This window comes from Pagrus pagrus (genome assembly GCF_965226575.1).
Source record: "Pagrus pagrus genome assembly, chromosome: 3".
In the NCBI taxonomy this organism is placed as follows: Eukaryota; Metazoa; Chordata; class Actinopteri; order Spariformes; family Sparidae; genus Pagrus; species Pagrus pagrus.
The window spans coordinates 22664127-22682327 of record NC_140187.1 but is presented as its reverse complement, the minus strand read 5'-3'; the positions used below and the strand labels follow the sequence as shown (position 1 = coordinate 22682327).

General features: G+C 40.9%; 2 protein-coding genes across 4 annotated transcripts in view; one reads left to right on the top strand and one right to left on the bottom strand.

Annotated features, from left to right (window-relative positions):
- LOC311254415 (histone deacetylase 7-like) overlaps nt 1–9546 on the top strand; it is a 45231-nt gene extending 35685 nt beyond the window's left edge. For 2 of the 3 annotated variants that reach the window (XM_084348172.1, XM_084348170.1), the window contains exons 21-25: nt 2940–3058; nt 4348–4481; nt 4579–4663; nt 6877–7024; nt 7125–9546. In XM_084348172.1, coding sequence (XP_084204298.1) covers nt 2940–3058; nt 4348–4481; nt 4579–4663; nt 6877–7024; nt 7125–7161 — 523 coding nt within the window. In that variant the 3' untranslated portion in view covers nt 7162–9546. Of the gene's footprint in view, nt 1–2939; nt 3059–4347; nt 4482–4578; nt 4664–5641; nt 5752–6876; nt 7025–7124 lie in introns of those variants that run through there. The other variant, XM_084348171.1, reaches the window with a different exon arrangement.
- A 447-nt stretch (nt 9547–9993) lies between these two features.
- LOC311254921 (twist-related protein 2-like) lies at nt 9994–17941 on the bottom strand. Its single transcript, XM_084348981.1, has 2 exons — nt 16784–17941; nt 9994–11026 (listed from the first exon to the last, which is right to left on the bottom strand). The coding sequence occupies exon 1, from the start codon at nt 17702–17704 to the stop codon at nt 17132–17134; it is 573 nt and encodes a 190-aa protein (XP_084205107.1). The 5' UTR covers nt 17705–17941; the 3' UTR covers nt 9994–11026; nt 16784–17131.
- Between the last annotated feature and the right edge of the window lie 260 nt (nt 17942–18201).

Below are 18201 nucleotides of genomic sequence, written 5' to 3'. Positions count from 1 at the left end.
CGCAGTATAAAAATCCAGTTGAATTACCCCCTTTATCCCCCTTTCGCTTCCATGCAAAATTGTTCAGACTTCAGTTAGATGCATCACATCTAGGGATGCACAATATTGAATTTTTGCTGAAATCCGATATGCGTCATCTTTTTTTTCTTTTCTTTTTTTTCATTTTAAAGCCTTTACAATATTTTCGTGCATTGATGATAACATCATTGTCAGGTTGATCACCTCAAGTCTGCTGTCAGCTAAGTACAGTGATGTTAGAAAGCTAGTTTAGCTAATAAAACCATCAGATACACAATGACAGCAAAAAACAGCCAGGTCAAGAAAAGAAGAGAGAAAACACATTATTTTCATCAGGAAAAGCAGGGGTGTTCTTCACCAATGTGTGACTGACAAGTGTGTGTGCCAAGAACACAATAAGAATAAGCAATTATTTTGAAGCCCATTCTTAAATTGTGGAGGTCAGAACCTCCTCTCTGCACCTGTGAAACATACAGTACTTTTGAGCATATTATCATGCAATTATGCTCTAACGTAGGACGTTGTAGGACGTTGATGGACTACCTGCAGTTTCTCAAGCAGGCCGAAAGGTCAACAGTGTCTACACAATTTGTATAGAAGGAACATTGATATAGTCATTTTGGCTAAAAACATGTTTTAATGAAACACGCCTTTGCTTCCCACCCTTTTAATTTAATCCAAGCTGTTTCTCCTGAATGAATATAGTACGGTTCTGCTCTCCACTGGAATGAACTCAGAGTGTTTCTGTCAGCAACACTGGCTCACCACCAGATGATTAAACAGTATGTGAGCTCTACGCAGTTCTGCATGCAGCAGACACAGTGGGTGGGCCCCCTCGTCAAAGGAAAGATGCTAATGAGCTAACCCATACTGGTAAAAATCCATAGAGCCAGTAGGCAGGCTCGGAAACACTAAGTCCAGTGTTTACTGCAGCTCTGGATGCTAATTAAGAAACAACTGGTCTTTTCCTGAGCAGGCGTCTGTTTTTGGTATTTTTCATCCAGTTTGGGAAATGGCAAGTGTTTTCATGTGTAAAACTTCCGAAGTTAACCACACCATAGTACTGTACTGTATTGTGTGTTAGACTTAGAAACTTTGCATTAAAGCTCTGTGGAGGAGGAGTGTCCTGGTGGTCCAGTGGTTTAAGGAACTTAACATGTAGCTCTGATGTCCAGGGTACGTATGCGGCAAAAGACATTTGTCGCTTGTCATCATGGGGAACAACCCTACATTTCCTGCCACTATCGTATATTTAATTAAGGAAACAAAAATGTAAGTTGGATTTGCAAAATTGCAGCAAGACAGTGAAGATTTTTAAGGAGCAAAGGAGGGATATCTGTAAAAACACATGACACAATGTTTGAACCATTTTTCATTGGACTTTTCCACCATTCTGTGGATTAACTGGTGCGAATAAATGCATAACATGCTATACAGACAAAATTTAACGCATCATGAATTCATGCTTATGCAATTAAGTATCTAGTCCAGTGCCAGTGGTGTAATTCAATTTGAAAACATGATTTAGACGACGGGATGTTCCAGACTGTGTGTTTCTCTCCAGGATGGAACAGAAAACTAGCCAGAGTGCGGTTGTTGATGATGTGTCTCTGTTTTTGGGTGTGTGTGTGTTAGTGACAGGGGAAATATTGTGGTCGAGAGTCGGTGGTGGGACTCGAGAACAATCAAGAGAAAGCTCAGCTGCGTTGATATTAAGTGTCATGACGTAGTGTGTGTGTATGTGTGGAGGAAAAGGTTAAGTCAGTGTAATCACCGGTAGCACGACACACACGTAACCTCCAGTTTTAAAAGAAGGGCATAAGTATGTACATCTTTTCAGCCATGTATGTGTGCATGCACATGCATTCATGTGCATTTCTAGGTGGCTACTGACGAATAACAAACTGTGGAGGAGAGGAGAGCAAAAGAGAAGAGAAGAAGTGGGGGGTGCATTGTTAGGGAATCCAAAGGCGGCGTAATTAGGCCCAATGGATCCCAGATGGCTGGCTGTCAGTGACGTGAGAAGAGGGACGAGCTTCTAATAGGAACCAGACGCACACAAACGCCTTTGAACTGCCGCTGAGAGAGAGAGAGAGCGCGCGAGAGAGAGAGAATCAAACGCGGCATGGGCCATACAGTCTTGCTAAATAACTGGCAGCAGGAGAAGAGAGGAAGTGAGGAAGAGTGCGTAGAAGCGAGGAAAGTGGTCTCCCCTGAATACAGTATAAAGTATGTGGGCGTCTCAGTCCAGATATGTCAAGGGTCTCATTTTTATCTGCTTGTGTCACTCGCAAAAACAAACTATTCAGCGTTTGCCACCTGCCTGAAGTTGTGTGCGAGTCTTTGCTTTAACCCTTTTTTGATCTTTATATATCCAGCGAAGGTGTGCGGAGCGCTCAGGTTTCTTTTTTTCAGCAGTGCTCTGCTTCACATTTAAACAGTTGCACACATTCACACCTGGGAGCTACCCCACCTTCTAATGTTGGCCTCCTACCAGGAGTGGATCAGGAGCAGAGATCAAGCACTTGGAACACGGCCTTTGATAATTTATCTTCCATCTTTTTTTTAAATGGATAAAGTTTACAATGAAGTAAACGTTTGCAGTTAATCCAGAGAAAAAGTGTTCCACTCTCACCTCAACAATGCGCTGTTTGATGTTGTTTTTTTTTAACTTGTTGATTACAGTAAGTTTTCTTTTTAGTGTGTTCTGATGAATCCCACTCTGACTTCCTCTCTACATTATTCTGTTGTATTCACTCGTCCAAGTTCTCATTTTTCACAAATTATAAACACCTGTTGAAAACACGATTTCTTAAACGTACTATCTAATTTCAGCCAGACCACAGGGCTTGAATGAATGAACATCCGATATAGTATTTGTTTTACAGCAGGTTGTTTCCTCTCCTCCTCCTCCTCCACAGAGCCGTGGTGATGCCCATAGCCCACGAGTTCTCCCCTGATGTGGTGCTGGTGTCAGCTGGCTTTGATGCTGTCGAAGGACATTCGTCATCACTGGGAGGCTACAAGGTCACAGCCAAGTGTAAGGCTCACTCGCTTCACATGCAGCACACATACACATACTCTTACTCACAGACATAGACATAGATGTGAATCAGCGTTAACGTCACACAAAGTGCAGTCTTACGTAATTATACATATCAGTACTCTTCAGGGCATTTAGCTTAAAGAATGATTCCTTCAGTGTTTCTTCAGAGTCTTTGTTTCCTGGTTGACACCTGCCTCATATAGACCAGGTTTTTTTGCCTCTGGTTAGAATGAATATTTAGTTGTCCTCGATGGTATTTTAATATCATCATTTTGAATGCAGCATAATAGCAGACACACCGAGCCAGATTGTGTTAATAAGTAGCTTCAACTAACTTTTATGAAGCTTAGTCATTCTTGACAGACTATTTTCTCTTTCACAGCTGATCAGCCTTATTGATTTCAGAAATTAGCACCACTTGAGAGGCACTGTGTGAAACAGGAGTTGTGATTAAAACAAACCAAAACTTCCTGAGCGTAACTAGGGAGAGAAGTTGAAGTTTGTTTGTGCACTAACTTGAAAAACTCTACAATACAAATACAAATTCATAAATCTCATCAGTGTCTCACTTGAGTAAAAGTAAAAGTATTGTGTTTAAAATATTGCTTTTGTAAAATTGAAAGTCATCTATACAAATAGTACTTTTAGTAAAAGTCCAACAGTAACTGTTACTGATACTGATTTTAAATGTACGTAAGTACCGAAAGTAATTTTCTGGCAATGAATCCACTCAAGTGTCCAAAGTACAGGTAAAAGTATCTTTTACATTTTATTATGTATGTGTATACAGCATACTATTGGTGAGCTGCTTATTGGATCAGATCTTCAGTGTTATTGATTACTAGAATCAGTGATCTGTGGTTATTGTTGTTTTTTAAATTCTTTAATTTTTTTATCCAATTGCCAATTAAATTAATTAATTAAAAAATTTGCTACTTTGGCATAAATGTAGTGGAGTAAAAAGTACAATATTTGGTACCTTTTTAAAATTGTTCTCAAGTACAGTACTTGAGTAAATGTACTAAGTTACTTTCCATCACTGAGTCTCGTATATTGTAAATGTAATGTGAACAGTGAGCATTGATGTGTAATAATGTTTACACAATCACAACAATTTTGTGAGTTAGAGGCTGTTGTGGAAAGTGACACTGACTGTCACGAACACTGAAGGAATCATTCAGTCTTGTTAATCAAAGCCTGGAGAAAAATCGCTGACTGTGTGTGTGTGTGTGTGTGTGTGTGTGTGTGTGTGTGTTTGTGTTTGTGTGTGTGTGTGCCTCTAGGTTTTGGCTTCCTGACCCGTCAGCTGATGTCACTGGCTGGTGGTCGGGTGGTCCTGGCTCTTGAGGGGGGACATGACCTCAAGGCCATCTGTGATGCCTCTGAGGCCTGCGTCAGCGCCTTGCTTGGCATGGAGGTGAGATGTGTGTGTGTGTGTGTGTAGTACTGTACATGTGTGTTTCTGTAGAGATATACAGTATGTTCAAGTCTTTAACTCACTTGCTGTGTTACAGGTGGAGCCTCTGTCCCAGTCTGTGTTGGACCAGAAGCCTTGTGAAAGCGCTGTCAAGTCCCTGCAGAGAGTCATCCAGGTTCAGGGTGAGAACTGAGAACACAACACAACCATCAGCATCCAGCAGCACGTCATTCAGAGGGTTTGCACATTTCATCAACAGAGAAATCTTAACTCTTGCAAATAACTAGTGGAACATCCAGCAAGACAATGCAAAATTACACATTCGTTGGGTTCCGTGCAATGGGAATAAATAAATAAATCATCGTCAATATAAGCCAAACTTTTCATCATGTCTGTGGAAACATTTTCATCTTCTGTTCTGCACGTTTACAGTTTTGCCAACCTGTCGCTCACGTCCAAAGTTTGGTGATAGAACTGATCTGTTACCTGTAATTATCTCTGAATTAATTCTGGACTTGGCCCTGTCTGACACATTAATATGAGACGTGCAACCTGACTGAAAGGCTAATTGAATGTGCTCTGAGCTGGCTGCTGGGCATTACAGGCAAAATCTGTTGGGTGCACAAAAAGGTTCTGAATAAATGTTATAAAATAAATAAAGAGGCAATGACACATGCAGATTGCGCAGGCAGATTGCTCCATGTTTTCAGTAAATTACTTTCACTTGTGATTTCTCCTGAGCAGTCTAACTCGATAATTTTGTCTCGAAATTTAAGGAATGCCTCAGAACTTTTCAAATGAGGACAGTAACGCATAATGAGGCTTTTCAGATATAGAAATGAGGAGCAGAGCCGCTGAGTTCAGAATGTATTATTGCACAATATCATCTTGCACAGTTTACAGAATTACAACTGGCACCTGCAGCAGCCAGTATAGACTAAATCAACTGCCTGTTCACTGTCACATTTCTGTGTTGCTCCTCACCTTTCAATATTTGAACATTAAATCACAAAACACAATAGGAATAATATCCTTAATTGTTTTTAGTTTGACTGCCTTCATTTGCAGTTTTTCTTTCTCCAAAGTTGTTGCTTTAGTCTTTCTTTATTTAAGCTGTAACTGCAGTTTCTCCTTTCTCTCACCTCCATTTTCTGTCTCAGTTGGCCTCACCTTCTCCCTCTCTCCACGGCCTCTCATAAGCTGCTACAGACCAGACCAAGCAAATGTCTGATACATTATTGAAATGTCACAATAAAGAGTTTTAATAATAGGTTGGGTTGAAGATATTTGATTTATATTGGCCAATTTGTTATCACTCCATGGAGTCCAGTGGTACATGCTTTTATGAGTTCAAAGACATACACCTGTTACTGTTGCACCAGCTAATAGTCATGCCACCATTTCACTGCCTTATACATGGGAAGATTACAAGTCATAATAAATAAATACAGCCCAAAGTGACACAGCACTTCTTTACAACCTGTATAGCTTGCAGTGTCCTCTACTTCTAAATCCTCAATTATGACAAGGAAAACATCAAAAGTTTTGTTTTTGAAATAAAAAATGGTTTTGCTTCTGCTGCCATGTTACGTTTTATTTTACAAAATGAAAACAAAAAATGCTGAATATTAGTGAAGTTACGGAAACAATTATACATTTTTTTCTAGCATTTTTTTCCATTTCCATTCTCTGTAACTTTAATCTGGATTTCTTCGCTTTGCACCTCCCCCCGTCTCCTCATCCCTCCTGCTCTCTGACCACCTCTCCTCCTCTTCATCCCTGTCTCCCATCCCTCCCTCCAGCCGTCCCACACACAGACAGATGCGCACACACACACACACGGCCGCCCTGGCTCCAATTATCTTCAAACACTTCTCTGGCACACGACCTTCGCAACATCCCCTCCTGATTGCACACAAATGTTATCCCAACCAAATTAGATTAATTAAAAATATTTGCAAAGCCACAAGAATGTTAAGCCCATAATTTAGGCCCGGGGTGAAATATATGTGAGTTGCGTACACAGCCAGAACACACACACGCTCACAGACGAACACATTTGCAAACACTGATTGATTTTGCTTCCACTGTGTGTCGCAGGACTCAGGCCTGGAGACCTTGAGAGAACAGATTGAACTTGAGTTTACATTTCCTGATCAACATGGACATTTCGACCACGGGCTGTTTATAACAGTCGATGCTTATATTGAGATCAAACGGCTACAACTGGTGGATCAAACACCAAGTGCTGCTTTTTAATAATTCAGTGCAGGAACTCTCCCTCAAGGAATCATTCAGGATGAAAACAAGACTGAAATACCGACAACTGTGGCCATTAATCTTTCTCTCTTTCTTTCCTCCTCTCCCTTTTTTTCCATCTTCTTGCCTCCTGCAGGTGAATACTGGCAGAGTGTGAAGGATTCGGCCACCACAGTGGATCTGTCCTACCTGCAGGCGCAGAGACGACGGCTGAGACGAGACTCGGACAGTGAGGCTGTCAACGCCATCGCCTCGCTGTCAATGGGGGCCGTCACCTGTAAGAGGTAAGGATGACTTTGTCTTTAATGTCTTCTACTGTAGCAACATTACAGCACTGCACTCTGTGTATCTTAAAATCTGTCTCTTTCTCTTTTTTATATAAAGAAAAGATGAACTGACAGAGAAAGGTGATTCTCTCTGAAGGATGAGTCTCCTGAAAGCTGCCTTTAACCAAGTCTCAGTGGAAACACACAAATGCTCGCACACACACACACACACACACACACAGCTATGCATTTGAACCATCACTGGAAGCAGATGTCCTCCTCCTCAGTTCGACCACTGTATCCATCACCTCACAGACACTCCTCCACCTGCATTACTACTGGCTGCAGAGACAAACACAACATTCATATCATCCTGACGCATCCACACATCATTGAGCTGAGAAAAAATTGTAAAGAAAGACAACCAGAGGCAGATTAATGAAGGATCTTCACTCTCTTGCGGCAATGGGAGCTGACAACATGACGTAGCACGAACACACACTTGACAAAGCACAGCTCTGCGACTTCAAACATTCACCTTGTAAATGACTCCTACAAGACCTGCGAGAGACGGCTCGGACTGTCGCAACCTTGAAAGTGGGGGTCAAAGGTCACCTCATCTTACTGGAGTCAATCCCTCAGGGCGGAAGGAGTTGTCCCCGCAGGACGTGCCGGTGAAGGAGAGCAGACACTTCCTCAGCACTATGACTATGATGATGTCATTTGTCTGCATGTGACAGAGACCCCATGAAGGAAAAGATCAGCAGTTTCTGATTGTTTTGCACTGTACCGTTCTGTAATGTGAACTGGACCAGATGGAAGAGACGCAGCCTCATCGGCCATGTTGACGATCAAACATCTTGTTTGATTGTATTTTTAGTTTATTTCACCTGTGGCACACATTTTTGTGAATGTCAGCACAAGATTTTTTTTCTTTGTTTAAGAATCCAGTAAGAGTGAAGCTACAGTGAAGTCTGAGATACATATGTTTCATATTGTTTTGTATGTCCACATATTTTCTGAAATCTTTTTTTTTTTCTTTCTTGGCCTGTCGGGCGAGCACATGCAGAACGACTGTATATCTCTGCAGTTATTGTTACAGCTCCCCGACAGATAAAAGAAGACGCAGCAGTCTTTGATGTGCATCTTAAATGTGGAGATATACTGTAGTTTATATCGGTGGCATTAGTCACAGTGAAGAGCTAATACCTCTAGTCACCAATAACAGCGGGGGAAGTGATCACAAGAGATTCTTGACATGTCAGCAAAGACAGAAATCACCCATGATGCCTCATTGCAGCGTGACCACTCAGACATGATTGTATATGAGACAATTCGGATCACACCTTCTCTATCCGGAGATTGATTTTATACATTTTGGATGAGACTCGTCCAAACACTTAATGACAATCAGACACTTAAAGTTCCCTCAGGATGGGATGATCAGAATGACTTGGGTCTTAAAAGCTTTTATAATGTTTAAGTGGACCAGTGTTTCTACCTGTGGATGAGCATTCCTGCTGTATTTTGTAAATGTACTTTTTAATTATTTTCAAAGACAAAGTGGTGTGTCCTGTGTTTGTCACTGACGTAGCAGCGTTGTGTGTCCCGACAGCGCCAGGGATGTTGTGCTCCGCAGACCAAACAGTGACATTTTGACAGTTAGGATGGAGCAGTAATACTGAGATAGTCGAATATCCTCACAGTGCAATTGGACACAGGTTAAGCGCAACCAAAGCTTATGAGAACAATGTGCCGTCCCTGGACTGGCATGGCTTATAGAACTTCAAAGACTTCGGAGAGTTTGTGAATGTTTCCTTTTTTTCTATCCAAACAGTTGAACAGCACCAAAAGCGCAGGATGGATATATAAACAAATTCACTTCTCCAAAAAAAAAAACTTACATGACTTCTATTTATACATTCACATTCTGTGTCTTTGAAGTGCTCTTTGCATGTCTAACACAATTTTAACGGTGCTATGGATAAAATTGTATTAAGCGCAGTATGTTTGCTCTTTTGTTTCTTTCTTTCTTTATGTTGCATCATGTGAATGCAACTGAAAACCTGTCAAAGACTTTGTTAATGTAATGAAAATGTGAAAAAATTATGAGAGACGTGGAGTTCCAGCTCCACATCATGTAGGACGGCTCAACAGCGGAGTGTAGCTTAACGTGGTTTTAACATTCACGACAGTGACCCGACATATCTAATGTCTTATCTTTTGTCGTATTTCATGCAAATGACTTATTTTTGTATTTGCGAATATTAAAAAATGCAACCCTGTGCAAACTCAGAGACCAAATTATCAGCCCGTGTGCCTTGAAGTATCATACTGACCAACCTGTGTGAAGGTAGCCTTAATGAACTGGATCTTAATTAAAACTGCAGCAAAAGTCCAGTTTTGTCATAACTGACACTCTGATTTTGTTTCTGTATAGTGTACATAATTACTTGGTTTTGGTTGTTTTGTCTGCCTTTGTCTTTTCTACTATTTTTTTCCCCCAAAAAAATCCTTAATAAAGGTAAATTATAAATATCTGAATAAGATTGTTGTTTTATTTCTAATGCATGCTCCTTTTAAAGGGGCACAATGTAGTTTTGGAGATGAAATATAAACTCAGAATTTTAATATTTACAATATTAATGAGGTAATAATGCAAACTCAGAAATATTTATGTTTTCCATAAGTGAATAAACAAGCTGTTCTCAGAGGAAAATAAGGTCCCAGAACACTGTCTGAAGCTAGAAAGGTGGCAGGGTCCGCCACATATACACGAAATAAAACAGTATGAAATGGTGTTGTCCTTTAAGGCTTAAGGTTTGTTTACGCATACAAATCATTCAATAAAGATCTTCGTCCTCTAATTAAGAATTCAAATTTCTAAAAACTACACAGTGCACCTTTAACTTTGTTATTTTGTATTATTGTATTTTCTCTTCCTCATAATGCATTATTCCTCTGATTAACACAATATTGCACTCATACATCATCAAAAAAAAGTTTTATTGTCCACAGGCGCTGACACAATAAAGATTATCAAAAGCAAAATGCAAAAGAGTACAAAAGAAACACGATGGAACAGTAATTAGACTACTTGAATCCTCTATACTATCCTTTGAATCATTTACATGTAACTTTTTGCTTTTACTTTGGCATTATTCAGTTGCTCACAGCAAATTTGCAAAGATATTTCTTAAAGCTGCAGGAAAAACATACATCAGATTTTCTTGCATTTGAAAATCAGTTTTCTGCAACGCTCACTAATAACAGAAACACTGAAGTAAAAAAGCAGAATAGTGGCTGAAATGTGATCAGTGGTTTAAGACATTTTCCCATGGACATTTTTCATTAAAGCCAAGTGTAATGCATGAGCAGAGTTAAAGTAATACAGTGTGCATACACCAAATTCACAAACAGATACACTTGAAAAACCCCCCAAAACACACAGAAAGCTATCCAGTTACTACAGCACAACAAAGTAGAAGATCTGCGTCAGATTCCTCGTGCTCCTCTTTTCCCCACAAGACGGGGCTTTGAGAGCCAGAGAGATTAGCTTATTAGCATTTTAGCTGTAAACATTCATTGGCTGTGACCGCCCTCTAACCATCACTGTGCCATTATCATTAGTCATCGTAATGTCTGTCTGGCAGTGAGTCACCCGATTTGAAGAGTCAGGGTGGATGATGGTTATCACGGTGTTACCCAAGGCACTCGAACCAGCAGCCATTTTGTTTCATTGTCAACGCAGGCCAGCTGTTTGTTTTCTTTTGTTTGTGTTTTCCTCAGTCAAAATGTTCAGCGCTGGACTGTCACGTCTCCTCCACAGCGTTTCAGAAGGACAAAGTGAAAACTGTTGAGAGTCAAGCTGCAAGAAAAAAACGTCTCAGTGTCACGAGTCGTGTCCGGAGAAAGAGGAAAAAAAAGTGTTTCTTAAAGATTAAAAAAACGGGGGATCGTCTGGTGAGGCGGGAACACATTTCTTCTTTGAGGGTCGAGAATTTTCCATTTGTCGGTTTTCTGCAGAGATGAGAAACCAAGGGTTAACATCATAACACTTTGAGATAAGGAGACAGTTCATAGTCGTTTGTCTGAAGCGGTGGCAGAGAAAAGACTCTCTCGTCTTCGAGATGTTATGTTGAGGTTTGAAAAATGTGTCTGCAAACAAACAAACAAACACTTCTACTTAGTGGATAGTGGAAAAATCCCTACAGCTCCTTAACTTCTTCTCTCTTGTTTTAACAAGCAAACATTTCATCTGGAGCGTTCTCAGTTCTCCCTAATTACAGTGTGCCTTTCCATGCTTCGAGGAGGACACACACAGAGAGAAGAAGCAGCCCAGAGAGAAAGAGTTAGACATACAGTGTGTTCCTTGGTGTCATCCCATCACATGACTTTCATTATACCATAAAAGTGTGAATGTGTAAATTGTCATGTCAGCAAAAACCTCTGTGATGTTGTTCATATTTGTTTTTAGCTTTTTTTAAACAAAGTGTTACTTCAGAAAATTCACTTTTATTTGTGACCTGATATACAAAATACAAAGTTACAATCATTCAGTCTTTTAACCTTAAGGATCTGTATGTTTTATTATTGTTAGTGGCGGAGTCCGCCACACCTGCACTGGATTCAGATTGCCTACCTAAGATTTACGGGAAAACAGCTGTTAAAGAAAACACATGTACAGGTGCTTCTGGAGGTTTTTATTTGAGCCTTTCTGTTTTTTATTTTACACTGAAAATTAATGAAACGTTTGATCTATAATGCCCATTATTCTTTTTTCTTCTGTAATGTATGTGCATGTAAATGTTTGACAGATCCTGATGCGTTTAAAGTCACAATCCTCAAGATTTTCAAACCCCATTTTCTACTACTTCTTGTGGCCAATTTTTTTCCTTCTACATTTTTTTTTTTTTTTGCAGTACTCATTCAATGTATGTACATTCAGTAATTACCTCTCTAAACTGTAGTATTTGTTGCTAGTGGCGGAGTCCGCCACACCTGCATTGAGCTCAGATTGTCTACCTAAGAATCACTGGAAACAACCATTGAAGAAAACATATTTGCTGGTGCTTCTGGAGGTTTTTATCTGAGCCTTTCCTTTTGTTTTACGCTTCGAAAATAATTGCAACCTTTATTTTATATTACCTTTAACTCTTTCTGTTTCTGTGAATTGTATGTTTGTAAATGTTTGACAGATCCTGATACATTTTGGACCAAAGTTCTGTGATGTCTAAAGACACAATCCCTAAGATTTTCATGAAATAAAACCCATTTTTTACCACTTCTTGCACTTACTTACTTTCTTTTATTTTACGGTAGTTATTCCATGTATGTACCTTTGTATTTACCGCTCTATGTCATAGTGTTTTTTTGCTAATGGCGGAGTCCGCCACACCTGCGCTGGATTCAGATTGTCTACCCAAGATTCACAGGAGACCACCTTTTTCATGAAAATACCTTTGAAGGCGCTTCTGTTTTTTTTTTCATTTGACCCTTTCTTTTTATTCTACACTTTGAAAAATGATTGAAACATTTATTTTCAATTGCCTGTCAATCTCTCTGCTTCTGTGAATTATGTGGCCATGTGAATGTTTGACAGATCCTGATGCATTTTGGACCAAAGCTATGTGGCGTTTAAAGTTACAAAAAGATATTCATGGTGTCAAACACAATTATTTTACTACTTCTTGTGGTGTTTTCTGTTTTTGCAGTAGCATTTCAATATGTATGTATATGTATATTCAGTATTTACCTCTCTATATAGTTTTTATTGTTAGTGGCAGAGTCCGCCACGCCTGCACTGGATTCAGACTGTCTTCCTTAGATTCACGGGAAATAACTTTTTTTTAACAATTGAAAACAATTTTTAAAGGTTTTCATTTGAGTCTTTCTTTTTATTTTACACTTTGAAAACTATTGAAAACTTTATTTTGTATACGCCACATGACTCCATGTGTTTCTGTGAATCGTATTTGCAGGTAATGTTTGACAGATCCTGATGCATTTTAGACCCCAGTAATGTGGCGTTTTGTTGCCTACGTGTCAAACCAGAGATCATTCCTCCGTGGCTCTCCATCCCTGCAGCTGTCTGAGCGAGGCACATACAGATACATGCACATATGCATGAAACCGTCTAATACACACACACACACACACACAAATACACACACACACAATCCTCCCACCTGCGCTCGGCTCACAGTTTGGCTCTCTAAAAATAAAGATGACTATCAGAAGCCACAACTTCTGGATGAGGCTTTAAAAACGCAGATGAGCCGCAGAGGACGTTACATCTGGTCCCAGATCAGTCCCGAGTGAAAGCCAGAGATTTAATACGCACAGAAGAGCATCCAACAGCTGGTCAATCCAAACTGTTTAACACACACACACACACACACACACACACACACACACACAGGCATGGACGCTGCAGAGCCAGGGGTTCCGGCAGAGGAAAGAGCAGTGACAGGCATTTTGATTATAGCATAAACAGAAGGGAGAGTATTGTTTTCTTCCAACTTAAACACAACAATCGTCCTTTATTCCGAAAGTCTCATCCTGAGCCAGCCACACACACTTTCTGAAATCATGCTCATCAAAACGCTCAAAACTGTGAGCTGTGCATTCATGTTCGATTGTGTGCGTGCTGGAGACGCTCAAGGAAAATAATAAAGGGTCTTTTTTGCGAGGAAAGTACAAAATATTAGGAAGCATATTGATGGTGTAAACCAAGGTCAAACCAATGATTTAGTTATTTATTTAAAACAACCCAGTTTTCAATTTACTGCAAGCCAATACATTGACAGGAATTACAGCCTCGAAAAATGATGATCTTTCTGACTCAGTCTAAAAAAAAAAATCCCTGGACAATACTTTGATGCATTGTCAGGTGTTCCAGTTATTTTGTCCACACCCTACATACCATCTACCATAGAGTAGGAGTGGATACAGAGAAGCAAGATTTCTTTTAAGCTTTTAGAAAACTTAAAAAGAGGCTGCAACTTTAAAATTTGGACATTATGTGGGTATTCATACGAGTGACAATTTAGTGCATGTATACACACTGTTTTAAATTACACCCCCCACACACACACGCGCACACACACATGCATGCTGCCACACTCTGTCTTTGATGTCTCTCAGGCTCTTTCTAACCTCACCTCCTCCCTAAACTTAGGTCAGCTTCAGGCCTTGAATTTCGAGCACTTTCTGCGGCGGCCCCTGCGGAGCTGATGATAACAGGCAGAGCAGGCAAAGTGGTAGGTAATAACTACCGCGCTGCGTTCAAGGACACTCAGCTCCACGTGCTGGGGCCTTGGCATTCCATCCACAGCACCAACTACAGCCCTCGACGTCTGCTCGCAGAGGCCACTGGAGGTTTAAGTAATAACCTGGAGTGGAACACCTGCAGTGTGCACATGGCCGGCGGCTGCGTGTGTGTGTGTGTGTGTGTCTGGACAGTGTAACGTATATAAGTGTTGAATGCAGCCTGTGTAGCAGTGCTGGTTTTTGATTCACAGTGAATAATGAGCTCGTGTCTGCTCAAAGATCTGCGCCTGTTTGAAACGAGTTTACCTTGACCTGTCATCTAGCTGATGAAAAGTGCGTATTCATCATCAGATTAATCTCTGCTTCTCGTCACTTTTCAGCCTGTTTCCTGTTTCCAAATGCTTATCTTGTATGCTGTCCTTTTATTTTGAAGGACTTTTTGCATCCTTTTTGCAAAAAAACCTGAATTTTTCTAAAATTAAAACCAGCAGAAGGCAGAGATAAAATCACTGAAACAGCATCTGCAAGTGTATCCTGTTTACTAATCTGCAGATGTGCTCACACACATTCTAGCTTACACCCGCTGCACAGGTAATTGAAGCTCACTACCAACACATACATACACAAACACACACCGGTGCACGTGTATATGCGCTGATACACACAGGCCTGTGTGCCTGACCCTAACCCTGGTACACACACCTTCCTAATACCTCACAACTGTTTCCAATCTAAAGGTTCCTGCTTGTCTGGGCCCCGGCGGGGCCTGATTGCACGATACAAGATCCTGAGGAGAGAGGGCAAGGCTGCAGGGGAGAGAGAGGGAGAGAGAGGGAGAGAGAGAGAGAGAGAGAGAGAGAGAGAGAGATGTGCCTCCACTTATTTCCACTCACTCTCCCTTTCTTTTCATGCTGTACCTGTGCAGGAATCTGGTGTCTGTTAAAAGCGGTTGAAAAAAACCAGAGCCTGTGTGAAGTCGATCCTACAGATTCTGGAGGCAAACATTTGTCTTAAACACATCAGAGGTCTGTCAAACACCGGAGAGTTTAGATTACGATGATGATAATGTGCTGCTGGTTCATTTTAGTTAATAAAGTGAAACAACCAAGAGGCTTAAATATGCTTTCTGTCAGTGCTGCACCTTTATTTATGTTCCAAGTTATTTTTAATGTCATTTATTGTATTTATTAATATGTGTTATTCAACCTGACACATTACAGAGGGGTAGGTCCTGTGATCGTTTATAGACTTGATTTATTTTACTAGTTTTTTAAAAATATTTTGATTCTTTGTTGTCTGACTTAAAAATTATCATTTTGGTTAAATTTCAATTGTTGATCTTTTTAAAATGTTTTATAATTTCAAGTGAAGCATCTTGTAATGCTGACTTATGAAGGATACAACGCGAGCTATACATTTTGTGCAAGTTACTTTTATTTGAATATTTTTTTCTTTACTTTCTTTATATTTTTCTAAAGGACTTCTCTTTAAGAAAAAATCTTCTCCCGGCCTTGGCATCTTTTATTTGCAAGATCCAAAATGGCTGAATAATTTTGCACAAACTGACACAGAGGCAACACTTGATTTGAATTGCTAAATGAATCAATGTCATACGAGTTGTGTAATATTTATTAATGAAATCAGTTTTATGTAGCAGCAAACAACTAAATATCCAAGAAAAGCCAAAACTTAACAGCATTTTCCCACAAGAAAATCAGTAATAATAATAAAAATACGTTTGGCAGTTTTTTTGGGGTCAATTTTAATTTTCTCACTGAACTACTGAAGATGATGCACTTTGTACAAATTTCAACCAAACATTTTCACATTAAAATTATATATATTATTTAATTTTTTTTAAGCAACCTTTTTCCAAATTATCATTTTACACCTCAGACACACATTTTTGTAAATTTGCATACAATTTCTAAGTTTCAAAAAACTAAAAGTTCACGTGTTCATGGTGTATTTATAGAGCTGAAAGCAAAATTAAAGAAACTTGAGAGCTTGTAAATATCAAAACTAATAAGTAGTTGTCAGCATGTGTTGATGATTTAATCACACACATTTTAACTTTTTACAAATCTTCTTATTAATTTATAAATCCATCTGTTTATGATTGGTTGTAATTGTGCTTTATAGAACAACTTTAAGCGCCTTTCTGTAAAATGCTGCATGTCTCACAATGATTTATAACATAAAAGCTGAGAGCATGTTGTTGTTTTGAATTTCTTTTGGGGTTTTATTGTAACACAAACTAAAAGAGAGCCTCTGAGGCACAGATTTTATGCTTTTGAATTTCCTGCATATGTAATTTGTTTGTGACGTGTTGAGCTGAAAGGCTACAAATTAAGTACTTCACCATGTATATCCATGTCCATGTGCTAATGACATGGTGAGTGTGTGCACAAGTGTGCATGTTTGTTTGATTTCTGTGTGTGTTCGTACACAAATGTCTGTGTGAGAGTGTGTGTGTGTGCGTGTGCGTTTGTTTGTATATTGTACCTGATGGGCTGCAGCGGAGCGTCTCGTTGCACTGGACTAAGCTGTAGGACAGACAAGGGAGAGCAGTGGGAGCAGAAAGAATGGAGGGAAACAAGGTGAACTCAGACAGGGTTTGGCTGCAAAGATCCAACAGTGGATGTTAGTACTGACGGAAATGGAGTGAACCATTACAGAGCGTATAAATCGAGCAGGAATGTGTGCAAAGGCTTGAGATGAAAAGGTTAAGATCAGACCTAAAGAGAAGAATTCAGAGGTTAGAAGGTCAGGAAAATGGGTGCAAACACAGACGGAGGCCGTGGGGTGAAGATGTGGACACGAGAGGGTTTAGGAGGGAAGTTCGTGGGGATCCTAGTGGCTGGCGGACATGGCCCAGGCCCCCTCCATCCTCCAGACGGAAAAGGCGTAGCTCAGTCTTTCGTGGGCCAGGTAGTTGCAGCTGGCCAGCTTGGCGTCCATCTCGTCGCTCTGCAGCACCTGGTAGAGGAAGTCGATGTAGCGTGAGGCCAGCTTCAGGATCTGGATCTTGCTCAGCTTGTCTGAAGGTAACGTGGGGATGATCTTGCGTAGAGAGGCGAAGGCGTCGTTCAGGGACTGAGTGCGTTGACGCTCCCGCACGTTGGCGATGACGCGCTGAGAGTGGAGGTCCTCGAAGGGCTGGTCCAGCCTGGGGCCCAGAGACGTGGGGGCCAGCGACACGACCGTCGTAGGGCTTTTCTTTGGCCTCTTCGGCACGGACGGCAGCAGGCTGGTGGGGCTGCCGGTGCTGCTCTCCTCCGCCTGACCGAGGCTGTCCTTCTTGGGGTAAGGGGAACGTTTTCGGTTTCCTTGCTGGTGGCTCTTCTTTGACCCTCTTTCCAGTTCCTCCTCGCTGGCTCCCATACCTCCTTCAGGGGAGTTGGTGCAGGACACCTCTTCTCTCATTGTACTGTCCACCGACACTTTTAACTTCCACTGCAAAGGCAGGACGCTGTGACACTCTCGTTCAAACGACAACAACCCTGAAATCGACAAGCTTGTGCAACAAAAGTCTTCTCTTTGGTCAAAGAAAGTCACGGCTTCTGAAGCTCCATCGGATTGGACGTGGCTCTGGCTGTCCTGCTTCCTGGTTACCTTGTTAAAATTCTCAGTTTCACATTCCCCTCTCAACCTGGCAGACAGAACAACAACAAACCATCTGACAGGCAGGTCCACCTCCGCCTCTTTTATACCCAAACGCTAACCCGGGGCCTGCGGGCAGTTCTCTTTGGCTCAGCGGACTTCCAGAGGGCGTGGTTCGGCCTGAGCCAGGCAGAGAAGCAGGAAGCGTGTTAGCTGGGCGGGCGGTAGGGGAAGGGGGTGAGTGGCTCTCTCAGCCAATAAGAAGAGCTGTGTCTAATGTTGCAGGGATGTCTGAGGCTTTATGGGTTCCAGATTTGGGG